General features: G+C 59.0%; 1 protein-coding gene across 2 annotated transcripts; it reads right to left on the bottom strand.

Annotated features, from left to right (window-relative positions):
* Positions 1-969: 969 nt before the first annotated feature.
* SAXO4 (stabilizer of axonemal microtubules 4) lies at positions 970-14154 on the bottom strand. Of its 2 annotated transcripts, none has more exons than XM_074273085.1 (14): positions 14017-14154; positions 11180-11319; positions 9432-9558; positions 8956-9106; positions 8262-8390; positions 7989-8049; positions 7413-7513; positions 6762-6821; positions 6564-6647; positions 4325-4450; positions 4150-4238; positions 1608-1772; positions 1235-1317; positions 970-1082 (listed from the first exon to the last, which is right to left on the bottom strand). In XM_074273085.1, the coding sequence occupies exons 2-13, from the start codon at positions 11286-11288 to the stop codon at positions 1239-1241; spliced, it is 1281 nt and encodes a 426-aa protein (XP_074129186.1). In that variant the 5' UTR covers positions 11289-11319; positions 14017-14154; the 3' UTR covers positions 970-1082; positions 1235-1238. The 2 variants fall into 2 exon arrangements, with proteins under 2 accessions (XP_074129186.1, XP_074129187.1); XM_074273086.1 differs by having other exon boundaries at positions 8262-8363.
* Positions 14155-14712: the final 558 nt, after the last annotated feature.

Raw genomic sequence — 14712 nt, 5'->3', positions numbered from 1 at the left:
AGGGACGACTGCAGACCCCCTTCGTCTGGTCACGAGGGAGCCAATGGCTCCCCTCCCTTGCTGCTCCTTCTGGTGATGGAAGCTCCATCTTCCCCGTTGGGTGCTGGGGAGGGACAAGGGCCTGGAAGCCCAGGAGGGCAGCGACAGGGCCCTGCCACCCGGCTTCTGGACGAGCAAACAGGAGAACCAGAACCGGGGCTCCTCGGGCCCAGATCCAGGAAGCAGCCAAGGGGGATAAGGGCTAACACAAGTGAGCTGCACACCAGCTACCTCAGTTTCCTCATCTACGAAATGGGAATAGCAGCAGCCCCCACTTCCCTGTATGGTGTAAGATGCTATTATTTGTACTGGTGGTAGTGGCAGTAGCAGGGGAGTGATGGAGGCAGTGGGTGTCTTACAGCACAGCAAGTCCCGTGAGTCACAGGAAGGCTAAAAGCCTGGGGCGCAGGCGCTGGAACCTCAGTTACCCGAGTCTCCTCCTCCGGCTGGGGCTGGCGCTGCCGCCGACTTGCTGTGCAGACCCTGGCTCAAATAACTGGATCAGAAGCCATTTCCAACCCCCAGGGCCGTGTCATGTGTGGAAATGAGCTCTGAACCCGGAGACATGAGAACCCACGTCAGCTCCAGCACTTACCAGCTCCAGGACCCCGGGGTGTCCATTCGTCTGTGTCTCTCCGCCTCCCCCGCGTCTCTCTGTCTGTGTGTGTCTCTGTCTCTCTCTCCATCTCTCTGTTTTTCTCTGGTCTATATCTCTCTCCATGTGTCTCTGTCTCCATATGTATCTCTGTCTCTCTGTGTCTCTGTCTCTCCATCTCTTTGTTTGTCTCTGTCTCTCTCCATGTGCCTCTGTCTCTTTGTCTGTCTCTGTGTCTGTCTCTGTCTGTCTCTGTGTGTCTCTGTCAATGTCTCTCTGTATCTGTCTCTGTGTCTCTCTCCATGTGTCTCTGTCTCTCCCATTTAACACCCCTCTTGGTGGGACATTATTTATTTCCTTAGAAAAGTAGCAGCTAAGGTGCCCCTTGGAGGGGTTGGGAGCTGGGAGAGCGTGGGCCCCGCTCCTCTCCTGCTGGGCCGGGGATCACCTGTGGGCAGAGAGAGGGGGCTGCTAGGCCCAGGGCACGCACCCTGCGCCCTGTTTCTGCCCGCGGCTTTCCTTGTCTCCCCCCTTCCAGAGACGTGAAGCCCCAGCTTCCCTGTGACCAGGGACAGTGCGATGGGAGGGCCGGGCCCTTACCAGCTCAGGACGGGGCGTACAGGGCGGAAAAGCCTTGGCTGTGAGGGGTGTCTCTGTAGAAGGGATCCAGGGCTGTCAGGGTTCTGCATGGAGAGAGAAGGCCCAGGAGGACGAGGTGGGGGGGAGCTCAGAGCTGGACCTGGAAGACCCCTCCCAGGGCAGACAGCCCACACCACCCCCATTATACAGATGAGAAAACTGAGGTCCAGAGGGAGGCCATGACATGGCCACAGGAAATCAGTGGCAGAGCTGGGATTTAAATCTAGGTCTTCTCACTTGAAATGGGCATGGGCCCGGGGTGTCGAGGTGGGCAGAGACCGGAGGGCAGACGGACGCCCCGGGACCAGCCACAGCGCAGCCCTCGGCCACCAACCTGGACATGTGGGGGTAGGATCTGCGAGCAGGCTCTGAGGGGCTGTGGTAATTCTCCAGGCTATGCTGGCTGGCGGGCGGGTTAAGCCCGTAGCCCCCGAGGTGCTGGATTCCTCCTCTGATCCAACTTTCCCGGTCCAGACCCTTTGGAATATTCTCAAGGTATCTGCAGAAACAAACGAGCGAGGGGTCCAACCATGGCCTGGAACACGGTGGGGGGCAGGGGTGGGGGGCCCTAGGAGGATGTGAGGCAGTCACCGAGCCCTCTGAGACTCAGGGTTAGAGCAGGGCCGAACCCTGTGGTCCCGGAGCCCGAACTGAGGGGCAGGGCCGAACCCCATGGTCCTGGAGCCAGAACTGAGGGGCAGGGCCGAACCCCGTGGTCCCGGGGCCAGAACTGAGGGGCAGGGCCGAACCCCGTGGTTTTGGAGCCAGAACTGAGGGGCAGGGCCGAACCCCGTGGTCCTGGGGCCAGAACTGAGGGGCAGGGCCGAACCCCGTGGTCCCGGGGCCAGAACTGAGGGGCAGGGCCGAACCCCGTGGTTTTGGAGCCAGAACTGAGGGGCAGGGCCGAACCCCGTGGTCCCGGGGCCAGAACTGAGGGGCAGGGCCGAACCCCGTGGTTTTGGAGCCAGAACTGAGGGGCAGGGCCGAACCCCGTGGTTTTGGAGCCAGAACTGAGGGGCAGGGCCGAACCCCGTGGTCCCGGAGCCAGAACTGAGGGGCAGGGCCGAACCCCGTGGTCCTGGGGCTAGAACTGAGGGGCAGGGCCGAACCCCGTGGTTTTGGAGCCAGAACTGAGGGGCAGGGCCGAACCCCATGGTCCTGGGGCCAGAACTGAGGGGCAGGGCCGAACCCCGTGGTCCCGGGGCCAGAACTGAGGGGCAGGGCCGAACCCCGTGGTTTTGGAGCCAGAACTGAGGGGCAGGGCCGAACCCCGTGGTCCCGGGGCCAGAACTGAGGGGCAGGGCCGAACCCCGTGGTCCCGGGGCCAGAACTGAGGGGCAGGGCCGAACCCCGTGGTTTTGGAGCCAGAACTGAGGGGCAGGGCCGAACCCCGTGGTCCCGGAGCCAGAACTGAGGGGCAGGGCCGAACCCCGTGGTCCTGGAGCCAGAACTGAGGGGCAGGGCCGAACCCCGTGGTTTCGGGGCCAGAACTGAGGGGCAGGGCCGAACCCCGTGGTCCCGGGGCCAGAACTGAGGGGCAGGGCCGAACCCCGTGGTCCCGGGGCCAGAACTGAGGGGCAGGGCCGAACCCCGTGGTCCCGGGGCCAGAACTGAGGGGCAGGGCCGAACCCCGTGGTCCCGGGGCCAGAACTGAGGGGCAGGGCCGAACCCCGTGGTCCCGGGGCCAGAACTGAGGGGCAGGGCCGAACCCCGTGGTCCCGGGGCCAGAACTGAGGGGCAGGGCCGAACCCCGTGGTCCCGGGGCCAGAACTGAGGGGCAGGGCCGAACCCCGTGGTCCCGGGGCCAGAACTGAGGGGCAGGGCCGAACCCCGTGGTCCCGGGGCCAGAACTGAGGGGCAGGGCCGAACCCCGTGGTCCCGGGGCCAGAACTGAGGGGCAGGGCCGAACCCCGTGGTCCCGGGGCCAGAACTGAGGGGCAGGGCCGAACCCCGTGGTCCCGGGGCCAGAACTGAGGGGCAGGGCCGAACCCCGTGGTTTTGGAGCCAGAACTGAGGGGCAGGGCCGAACCCCATGGTCCCGGAGCCAGAACTGAGGGGCAGGGCCGAACCCCGTGGTCCCGGAGCCAGAACTGAGGGGCAGGGCCGAATCCCGTGGTCCTGGGGCTAGAACTGAGGGGCAGGGCCGAACCCCGTGGTTTTGGAGCCAGAACTGAGGGGCAGGGCCGAACCCCATGGTCCCGGAGCCAGAACTGAGGGGCAGGGCCGAACCCCGTGGTCCCGGGGCCAGAACTGAGGGGCAGGGCATGGAGCAAATCAGACTCTTTCCCTGGAGCTGGCAAAACCAGGCAGTGAACAGGAGACTCTCATTTTCCGGGCAATTTCCCACTTGGGGAGATCATGGCTCCTGGCTGGACCTTCAGGCTGAGGCTTTCCAGAGCCTGGGAGCTGGGAAGGAGTAACCTGAAAGGGAACAAACTTCTGTTCCACTCTGGGAAAGTCCCAGCTGAGAGGGAGCTCGAGGGGCTCCAGAATCCCACTGTCCGATGGCGGTGCAAAGTGAGATTCTGAAAGGGCAGTGAAAAATGAGGCTCCAAAAGGGTCTGAAAAGTCCCCCAAAACCCAAGAGAAAGGGGGGAACCAGAACTCAGGGCTTCACGTATTTCCACTGGCAACAGGGATACAGGAGGAGCCTGGAAGGGGTGTAAGAGGAAGAAGGCCAGAGGATCCATGCAGGCCCTGGCCCAGCCAGGGCTTCAGACGAGGAAGCCCCGGCCACGGAGAAAGCCCCTCGGCTCCAGGCTCTGTCCTTGGGGAAATAAGGGGCGTTAAGGAGACCAGACACTCGTCCTGGCTCTCCAGGGCAGGGCCGGAGCCTCGGGGAGGTCCCCTCATACCTGGAGGGCGCCGCAGCTCACCTTTGGTTGTAGGTGGTCAGAAACCTATAATTGGGGTCCGGGGGTCCTCGGTTGTAGGAGGGATTGTTGCTGGTGTAGCCGGAGGACTCCTGTGAGGAGAGGGGGCGACTGTGACCCGGGAGGATGGGGAAGGGACCCCCAGGCCGGGAGGGAACGAGGGTGCTGGAGCACTCACCTTGGCCCCCAGGAGCTCCCGGCCCAGCAGGGCGTTGTTGCTCTGCGGTGCCCACTGCATGCCCTGGTACTGGCGGTAACTCAGGCTGCTGGGCTCAGAGATGCCAGGGGGACCAGCGGGCGGGGTCTGTGGGTCATGGGAAGAACCGGGGATCCTCATCAGGTGGTGGCCGGGTACGGGCAGAGGGGAGGGATTGGGGCTGGGACAGGGGGCTCTTGTGGAGATCAGGGAGGGAGGGCAAGACAGACAGTGCCACGGGGAGAGGGAGAGAGATACAGGGACAGAGAGAGACACACACAGAAGGAGAGAGGAAGAGACAGAGACATAGGGGAGAGATGGAGAGACAGAGACAGGGAGAGAGGGAGAGACAGAGACACAGGGAGAGAGGGAGAGACAGAGACACAGGGAGAGAGGGAGAGACAGAGACACAGGGAGAGACAGAGACATGGGGGGAGAGAGGGAGAGACAAAAACACAGGGAGAGAGGGAGAGACAGAGATATAGAGGAGAGAGGGAGAGACAGAGACACAGGGAGAGAGGGAGAGACAGAGACAGGGAGAGAGGGAGAGACAGAGACACAGGGAGAGAGGGAGAGACAGAGACACAGGGAGAGAGGGAGAGACAAAAACACAGGGAGAGAGGGAGAGACAGACACAGGGAGAGAGGGAGAGACAGAGACACAGGGAGAGAGGGAGAGACAGAGACAGGGAGAGAGGGAGAGACAGAGACACAGGGAGAGAGGGAGAGACAGAGACAGGGAGAGAGGGAGAGACAGAGACACAGGGAGAGAGGGAGAGACAGAGACACAGGGAGAGAGGGAGAGACAGAGACACAGGGAGAGAGGGAGAGACAGAGACATGGGGGGAGAGAGGGAGAGATAGAGACATGGGGGGAGAGAGGAAGAGACAAAAACACAGGGAGAGAGGGAGAGACAGACACAGGGAGAGAGGGAGAGACAGAGACATGGGGGGAGAGAGGGAGAGATAGAGACATGGGGGGAGAGAGGAAGAGACAAAAACACAGGGAGAGAGGGAGAGACAGACACAGGGAGAGAGGGAGAGACAGAAACAGGGAGAGAGGGAGAGACAGACACAGGGAGAGAGGGAGAGACAGAGATATAGGGGAGAGAGGGAGAGACAGAGACACAGGGAGAGAGGGAGAGACAGAGACATGGGGGGAGAGGAGAGACAGAGACATGGGGGGAGAGAGGGAGAGACAGAGACACGAGGGAGAAAGAGAGAAACAGGGACAAAGAGAAACAGACAGACACAGAGGGAGAGATATAGACAGAGACAGAGAGAGCCAGAGGCTGAGGCAAAGCCAGAGGTGAGATCCTGGTAGAAAGATGGGGGCCCACTGGGGGTGACTAAGCCCCCTGAGGGCAGGGCCTGCCTCCCTTTGGTCTTTGTATGAGCCCAGTGCCCCCACTCATACATTCAGTGCTTGCTGACTGATGGATCAAAACGGGGTAGGAAAGAAGCAGGAGAGAAAGGAAGAGCAAGGAAGAGCGGGCAGGGAGGAGGGAGCAGGGAGGAAGAGGAGCAGGTGGGGAGGAGGGAGGAGCAGACAGGGAGGAGGGAGGAGCAGGCAGGGAGGAGGGAGGAGGCAGGGAGGAGGGAGGAGCAGACAGGGAGGAGGAGCATGAGCAGACAGGCAGGAGGGAGGAGGGAGGAGCAGACAGGGAGGAGGCGGAGCAGGGAGGGAGGAGGGAGGAGCAGACAGGGAGGAAGAGGAGCAGGTAGGGAGGAGGGAGGAGGCAGGGAGGAGGGAGGAGCAGACAGGGAGGAGGGAGGAGCAGGCAGAGAGGAGGGAGGAGCAGACAGGGAGGAGAAGGAGCAGACAGGGAGGAGGAGCAGGCAGGGAGGAGGGAGGAGGGAGGAGCAGACAGGGAGGAGGGAGGAGCAGGCAGAGAGGAGGGAGGAGCAGACAGGGAGGAGAAGGAGCAGACAGGGAGGAGGAGGAGCAGGCAGGGAGGAGGAGGAGCAGGCAGGGAGGAGGGAGGAGGGAGGAGCAGGCAGAGAGGAGGGAGGAGCAGACAGGGAGGAGGGAGCTGTGATCCAACGGCACAGGCCTCCCTAATGATAGCTGGCATTTGTGTGGCCCTGGAGGTTTGGGTAGCGCTCCAGGATCTCTCCCCCCTCCCCCCGGGAGGAGGCGCGGTCCGGGCTCTGTCCACGGTAGCGGCCGCCGCCCGGCGGGCAGGGGGGCGGGGGGCGGGGAGCCGCGGCGGGGCCGCGTACCGGAGGAAGGTGCTTCTCTTTGGCCCGGCTGAAGCCCGACTCTCTCTCGGAACCTTTGGCCAGCACCGGCAAATACTCGTCCCCCTGGAGGCAGAGGAGGAGCGGGAGTTGGCGCCCCCTCCCCATTGGGCGCCCCCGCCCCCCAGAGCCCCCCCTCTCTCAGGGTCTTCCCCCGCCGGCGCCTCCTCCCCCTCTTACGTGCGGGGTGGCCATGGGCGCGTAGTCTGACCTGGTGATGCTTCTGCCCGGCGGCGGCAGCTGAAAGAGAGGCCCGGGCGGGACCCAGTCACCCTGGCCGGGCCGAGCTCGGCGGGGGAGAGAGAGGGGAAGGGGCTGCACGTTCCCCCGCCCCTCCCCCGCTCCGCCCCCTTGCAGGGTGGCCCCAAGAGCCGTCCGGACCGTCTGTGCTGGGGGGGTTCAGTCCCTGGGGAAGCAGCGAGGCCGGACACAAGCCCCCCTCCCCCCCGCCTTAAACAAAGCTGGCTGGGTTTGGGGGCAGAGAGGGGGCCGGGCGGCCGCCCCCGAGGCGTCTGGGGGGAAGGCGAGGCCGGGCTGCGGAGAAGGACCCGGTTCTGCCCCGCTACTGAGAGGCCGCCTCCTGCTTCTGGGGCGGCTCTCCCCCGCGGCGGAGCCAGCATGGACCGGACTCCCCGGGCCGCCCCCTGCCCTGGCGGAGGAAGGGTCCCACAGCGGGGGAGGGGCCGTCGCCGGGACTGCACCCCCCCACCCCAGAGCGGTCGGCAGGCCGGGGCCCCTGGAGGGGCGGTCCCGGGCGCAGGCCGGGGAGGGGGCGGGGCCGTGCCAGGCGGAGCTGGGGGCCGCCTAAGGGGAGGCCACCGGGTCACTCACGGGGTCTCCAGGGAAGGGCTGGAAGGCCAGGGGACTCTTGATGGACTGCTCCGTGAAGCCCGACTCTTCCTTGGCCCCGATCGTTTTCTTCTGGAGGAAATCTGGAAAGGAGTCCGGAGCGTGGGAAGCACCCAGGGGCCCCACGGCCGGGCCACAAGGGCTTTGTCTGCAGGGCTTCCGGGCGCCCCCCCCACCCAGGACACGGGTGGGGAGGGGGAGCATCCGACTCCTACGGAGAGCCTTTCTGGGGAAGCAGAAGGGCTCCAGAGCCTTCCCTCGTGCCTGGGCTCAACAGCCACCATCCTCTCTGCTGAGGGACGGGCTGGGGATTCTGGGAGGCTCAGAGTGGGAAGAGAGGCCTGGGGCTGCCCCAGCAGCACCTGGACTGCAGCCCTGCCCGTCCCCCTCGGGGCTCTCCAAGCCCGGCCAGGATGCCCGGCCTCCGGCTGCCCGGCCTCCGCCTTCAGGGCAGGGAGCCCCCTGCCTGGGCTGATCTCGGGGATGGATGGGCGAGCGGGAGGGGGGCAGGGGCCTGGGCTCCGGGACAGGGAGGGCCGCCTCTCCCATGCTGCCTACCTGGGGGGCCAGAGACATCATGGCGGTACTTGGAACTGTACTCAGAGGTAAATCTGGGACCCTGAAACAGCGAAGGAAAACGGTTGGTGGGGAGGCACTGATGCCAGGCTTCCGACCAGCACTGTGCCAGCCTGGCAGAAGAGTCAGGCCGCTGCCTGATGCCTGTTTCCAGGGCGAGGGCCTCCCCTCTCCCCTCCCCACAGGGAGCTGCTGCTAGGCGGCCTTGGCCCTTCTGCCCTGCCCGGAGGGGAGCAGCTGCAGCCCTCCACTCACGTAGCGGTAGTTCTCCGTGTCAGGACCCCCCTTGCCCATGGGCGGGTGGAGGACCGGCACCATCTTGGGCTCCAATCCTATGGCGGCTTGGGGGCCGTGATCCTGGGTGTTGAAATGGACCCTCTTGGCCTGGGGGAAGGCAAAGGACCCGCAGGTGGGCAGAGCTCGGCCCTCAGCCAGCTCACCTCCTGGCCCCACTCTGGGATGTGAGCAGTGGGCCAGCCCCCTCAGGTCCTTCCCAGCTGGGGTCCCAGAACCCTGGGTGAGATCTCTGGATCCCCGGAGGAGAGCCCCCGAGGAAGGACGACAGCAGGGGGGATCGTCTCCCCGATCAGCCGGGGAGGTCATCTTGATCCCTTGGAATCCCTGGGGGTCTCCAGCCTCCATGATTGGGTCTGGACAGTTTCCCCTTGGGCTATCTGGCCCTAGCAGGGCCTTTTCTTCCCCAACCAACACTCCATGTTCCCGATACTCCCCAGCCTCGTATTTTCCCCCTTCTATTGTACTCCCTTCATCTCATGCTAACAAACTCCCTTTTTAGTTGTCTGCGCCCTGTGCCCAGGAACCACCGGGGGGGTCTGTCTGATTTGTTTCTATGCTGTTTCCCTACTTTTAGGGCAAGGCCGGTCCTCCCTTCACATCCCCGGCACCCAAAGCAGGACTGGGGGTCTCAGGAAGTCCTCGAGGGGCTCACCTCTTTGGAGGGGGGACACAAGTTGGCTTTATCATGAGCACCGCCATAACTGGGTTGGTACAGGCTCCGCAGGGGGTACCGGCTATCTGGCAGCTCCATTGGCCGGTAGCTCTGAGCAAAGACCGCCTGATCCTTATCCTTCATTTGTTCTCTGGCAGGGGGAGAGAGAGAGAGAGAGCTCTTGGAGGTCATGGGTGATAAGCAACGGGGATGGGGGAGAACCCCAGGAGGTGAGGAGTTGGTTCAGATAACCCTCAATGGGCAACATGGGCTTTCTCTACTCTAAAAAAGCTCCAACCCAAGTCCTCCACTTCCCAAGGTTCCCGCCCCAAGTCCAAGGCCTTTGGAGGTCACTGAGTCTGACCCCTCTGTTGTCCAGATGGGGAAAGCCACACTCAGACCGCCTACAGTCCCATAGCTAATGAGCCTCTGCCCAAGGCAGAGAGGACGAGCAAGGGAGGGCAACGAAGGCCTACCCCACAGCAGGATTATTCAGGGTATCCAGAGTGTCCAGGCTGGGCTGGTAGCTGACTATGGGCCGGTAATTCGACTGGTAACCAGTGCCCTTGTGCTGAGCAACTTGGGGCTTGAAACCCTCCCGGCCTGCCAGAGAAAAGAGCCGTCATCATCCCGTGGGGGCAGCAGCAGCAGGGGACGAAGGGGCTCCTGGGAGCCCAGGCCCAGAAGATACGAGTGGATCTCGGGCCTGGTGCCTGTGCCATAGGGAGAGGGCTGTTGGGATAGGGTGTAGGATAGGGTGTACCGGGGGGGCATTGGGGAGCCATTGGGGGGCACTGGGGAGCCATTGCAGAAAGGGTGGCCAGAGCGAGCTCCCTGAGGGACGGGAGGCCGTCCTTGTTGCCCCTGCCTTCACACACTCCTCCATTCCGAGGCTGGCCAGGCGGGAGCCACCCAAGAGCAGCGCTTGGTCCACCTCACTGGGAAGAGCGGCCCAAGGCCTCAACTCCACTGGGCCACATGGACTTGGGTTCTTGCTTGGCCATTGTCCACCCCGTGGGGAACAGGGGTGGGCCAGCTTTATTTCTTCAGGTCAAACAAAGGCCCGTTTTCTTGGGGCCTACTTGTTTGGGCAGCTAGGGGAGGACTTATCCTGAGTTCCACTGCAGCCTCAGACCCTTTACTGGCTGTGTGACTCCGTGCGAGTTACTTCACCCTGTCTGCCTCAGTTTCCTTCTCTGTGACATGAGCTGGAGAAGGAAATGACCTACCCTGCAGGATCTCTGCCCCCAAATCGCAATGGGCTCCCAAAGTGTCGGACCTAATAATGACAACAACACTTGCGGGAGTGACTGTGCCCACTTGGAAGCACGTAAGTCATAAACCCTAGAAGCTCCCTCCTTCCTTTGCAGAAGAGGGGCTGGATGTACAATGTTGGTGATGGCGGCTCGATCAATTAGTTCATTAGTTTTGTTGAATTGCTTTTCCCTCTCATTTTTCTTCTTTGTTATAAAGGACAGCTCTCTAGTAGTGGGAAGGGATATAATGGAAAACAAAAACTTTTATATATCTATATACTTAAATTAAAAAAAAAAATTTAAAAGAAACCTCAGATTTGGCTTAAGGTGGCCGTGGTTCTGACCTTGTCCCTGGAAATCCTGCCGTGACCATCACGGACAAGGGCCATGAAGGTCTGACCGGTCCCTGCGGGCCACTGTGACCAGCCAGGCGAGGGTGGGTTAGTGAGGGGGAGTTTGTGGGTTGAGGTAATTAGGGCCAGGGGGCCACATGAGAGGGTCCTCTGTGTAAGGTGACAAAGGGCACTGTTTGAAGCTGAAAAGGTTGGTGTGATGAGGTAACCGGGCCGATGTGCTGGGCTCACAGGGACAGGACCGCTTTAGCATGGGCTATGGAGGGCCAGAGGTTAAGAGCCGAGAGAGACTGGGTTCTGCCTACAGCCAGGTGAGCAGAAAGGCAAGAGCCAGGATTCCCACCCAGGCTCTGACCCTAAATCCCGCCCCTTTCCACTTGGACAAACGTGGCTGCTCCGACTCTCAGTGTAAGGATTTGGGGGTGATGGCACCCCTACAATCAACGTTCTGAAGTTCCGCCTGATGGAAGCAGGGGACAGTGGGACGGGGTTAAGGGGATAAGGATGGCCCCTTTCCATTGCCCCTTCTATCAAGAAGTCTGCCTTCTGCCCTGGGCCCTGGGGGGACAGTGAAGGGATGGGGACCTTGGGGAGTCCAGGGCAAGGGCCCCTTACTGTAGGCTGTGCAGTAGCTGGTGGCATAGAATTTCAGGGGGTCTGCACAGCCCCCCGAACTCATCTTCACATAAGGGGAAACAACACCTAGGGGCAGTTTGCCCATCATTTTGGCGGCAGGAAATGGGCACAACGTCCACCTAGGAAATAGGGAGACACGGAAAAGATATCAGTAGTCAACACTAGCTTTGCATGATTAAACAAACCGGTAAAGAGGGAGAAGAGGGAAAGAGGGGACAGACAGAGGCAGAGAGAGGGAAGGAGGAAGGAAAAAAGGGACAGAATGAGAGACACAGAGATGGAGAGAGAAAGAATAAGAGATGAAAGAGAAAGAAAGAAGAAAGATGGAGGGAAGGAGAGGGAGAAGGAGAGAATGTGAGAGAATATAAAAGAGAATGAGAGAGAATGTGTGAGAGAGACAGAGACAGAGATGGAGAGGAGAGAGAGACAGAGAGAAAGAGATACAGAGACACAAAGAGGGGCAGGGAGAGGTGGAGACAAAGAGACAGAGAGAGAGACAGAGAGGGAAAGACAGGAGAGAATGTGAAAGAGAATGAGAGAAAATGTGAGACATTTCATAATTCATTTCACATTTCATAAATGTGAGACAGACACAGATATTCTGGAAACCTTTAGAGACCACCCACATTGACCTCCCTGCTTTCCCTTACAGCCCACATGCCATCTCCCACCTCTGCACCTTTGACCTGGCAGTTTCTAATGCCTGGAATGCATTGCATCCCCTCACTCCCTTAGAATTTCTAATTTTCTTCAAAATTCTGCTCAAGTTTGACCCAATAGAAGCCTTTCTGGATCGTCCAGCAGCCAGTGCCCTCTTCCTCCCCACCTCCCCCCAAAATGACCTTTGATATTTCACATATTTGTTTCCGGATGTGTCGTCTCTCCTGGTGAAATGTAAGCCTCTTGAGGACAGGGACCCCAGTCTGGTCCAGTGTGTGGCACCGAGGCACCTGCTTGCTGACAGCTGGGGATACTGAGGCCCAGAGAGCAGCCGGGCAGGGGCTGTGTCCTGGTTTTCTTTTCATCCTCAGGGCTTAGCACTGGCATACAGTCGGTGCTTCATCAATGCTTCTTCGTTCGGTCTGATCTCTGATTCCAAGTCCAGAGCAGGAGGGTCCCCTAGACCAACACCCTGCACCTGAAGTCAGCAGAGACTCAGATTTGAATCTTACCAGACAGACTAGCTGTGAGCCCGGGGTGTATGATTTCATGATCTGTGCCTCAGTTTTCTCAACTGTAAAATGGGGGTGATCCTGCCTGAACTGGATTCCTCCCAGGGTCCTTATTTGCAAAGATGGCTCTGGGTGAAAAGGACCTGGGTTCAAATCTTGCCTTTGACACTTTCTACCCATGACTTTGACTTTGGGCAAGTTATTTGGTCTCTCTGGGCAGGAATCTCCATGTGTAACAAGGGCAGAACTTTGATGGACTTGGCTCTTTCAATTCAGACCAATTCCAATAGACTTGGGATGGAGAGAGCCTTCTACATCCAGACAGAGGACTATGGGAACCGAACGTGGATCACAACATAGTATTTTCACCATTTTTATTGTTGTTTGCCTGCTTTTTTCCTCACTTTTTCTCTTTTAATCTGATTTTTCTTGTGCAGCAAGATAATTGTGGAAATATGCATAGAAGAATGGCACACGTTAAACCTATACTGGATTACTTGCTATCTAGGGGAGGAGGGTGGAAGGGAGGGAGGGAGAAAAAATGGGAATATAGGATTTTGAATGTTGAAAACTATTTTTGCATATATATATATATTTTAAATAAAAAGCTATTAATAAGAAATTTTAAAAGAAAAAACTACAAGGGGAGGGAGAGATGAGAACAGATGGCTTCTGATGTACTTTCCAAGTCCAAATCTATGACCCTCCCTTATGAGATTATCAGTGAAGATTAAATGGAAACAGAAAATCTGTGCTTAACAAATGCTTATTCCTTATCCTTATAGATATCTGTAAAATCCTCCATTAGAATAAATCCCTTGGAATTCCCTGTTAGAGTGTTAGAACTGGCTCAGCCTTTTTTTTTCCTTTTCCCTCCTAATTGTTTCCTCCAGTGGGGTGAGTACAGTGCTTTCTGTAACTAGAAGGTGCTTAATAAATGCTCCATTCATTTATTCACCTAGCTAAACAAATGATGGCCATTAGCACTAATTGTCATTGGTCTTCCTTGGACCCCTCTTTGTGGTAAGTGGGTAATCCCGGGCCCTGGAAGGTTTTGCCCCCCACAACTAGCAGGTTCTTCCACCCAGAAGTCCCCAAGTCAGAACTTAGGGACAGACGGTGTCTGCCGTCCAGGGACAGAGCCATCTGGGGAACTGCAGGAGGGTTATACCACCCAAAGCCTGGGCACCTCCATACAATGGCAGACCCTCTTAGAGTGAACACAACTCGACTACAGACTCTGCAAAGGCGGGTCCTCAGACTGCCCTGCTTAGGAAAGCGATGTGGTTTCCTCCCTACTTGAACCCACACTCGGAAAGGCAAGATAAAATGGGCCGCAGTCATAGGCCCGAAAGGTAGCCCTGGAACCCAGGTCTCCAAAGGGATTCTCAAGACCCCAGACCCAGGGTTCCCTGTAATTTCTGCCTTTATTTCTCCACCATGTCATGTCTTCTCCCCTTTCTGTTGCTCTGCTCACGTAGCCACCCAGAACCCGAGATCATTTCAAACCCAAGGATGGAGTGAGTGGAAGGGGGAGCTGCCTGCCTTGCAGGGACTCTAGCTCGAGGGCACTTTCCTGTCAGCCTCTGGGGTCTTCTTGCCGGAGATGCTCCGTGGGAGGCGGAGCCAGGCCCACTGTCTTACCTGTGCTTCGTGGCTCTGAGTGACAGGGACAAGGACACCCGGGAGGAGCCGGAGTGTCAGGGGAGAGGAACTTCCTTTAACGGAAGCTGCCGCCAACTGGCTGGCCCCTCCCTAGAGGCACTGGAGGGCTGGGCTTGAAAAGCGACAATAGGTTGCTGGGCAACGGCCGCTTAGCAACCAGCTTCCAAACACCTTGGGAATCAGCTTCCCCTGGGGTCCAGTGTGCAGAGAGAATGGAGGGATGGAGATGGGCAGGGGACGCCGCTGCCCAGAGCAGGCCCGGGAGACTCCCGTCCGCCTCTGGATGTTTCAATTCCATCCAGCAAACTCAATTCACTCAATTCATTTCCTTAGTCACCTTCTATAAGTAAAGCCTTGAATTGGAGCTGGAGAGAGAAAGCAAACTTGAGCTTTCTCTCTCAACAGTATCTTATTTTTCCAAACCCAGGTAAAGACAGCGTTCATTTTGGTAAAATTTTGTGTTCTGGATTTCTCTCCCGTCTTTCCTTACCTCCCCCCTCTACAAGGCAGCAAGAAATCTGGTATAGGTTAAATACACGCTATCCTTTTGGACATTTGTCCATAGTCGTCATGTTGTACAAGAAAAATCAGACCAAAGGGGGGGGGGAAACATGAGAAAAAAAAAAAGAAATCAACAAACAACAAGGCGACAACGCCAGGCTTTGATCCACGGTT

Source organism: Sminthopsis crassicaudata, chromosome 6 (assembly GCF_048593235.1).
Source record: "Sminthopsis crassicaudata isolate SCR6 chromosome 6, ASM4859323v1, whole genome shotgun sequence".
NCBI classification, from domain to species: Eukaryota; Metazoa; Chordata; class Mammalia; order Dasyuromorphia; family Dasyuridae; genus Sminthopsis; species Sminthopsis crassicaudata.
This window is presented reverse-complemented; position numbering and strand designations above follow the sequence as displayed.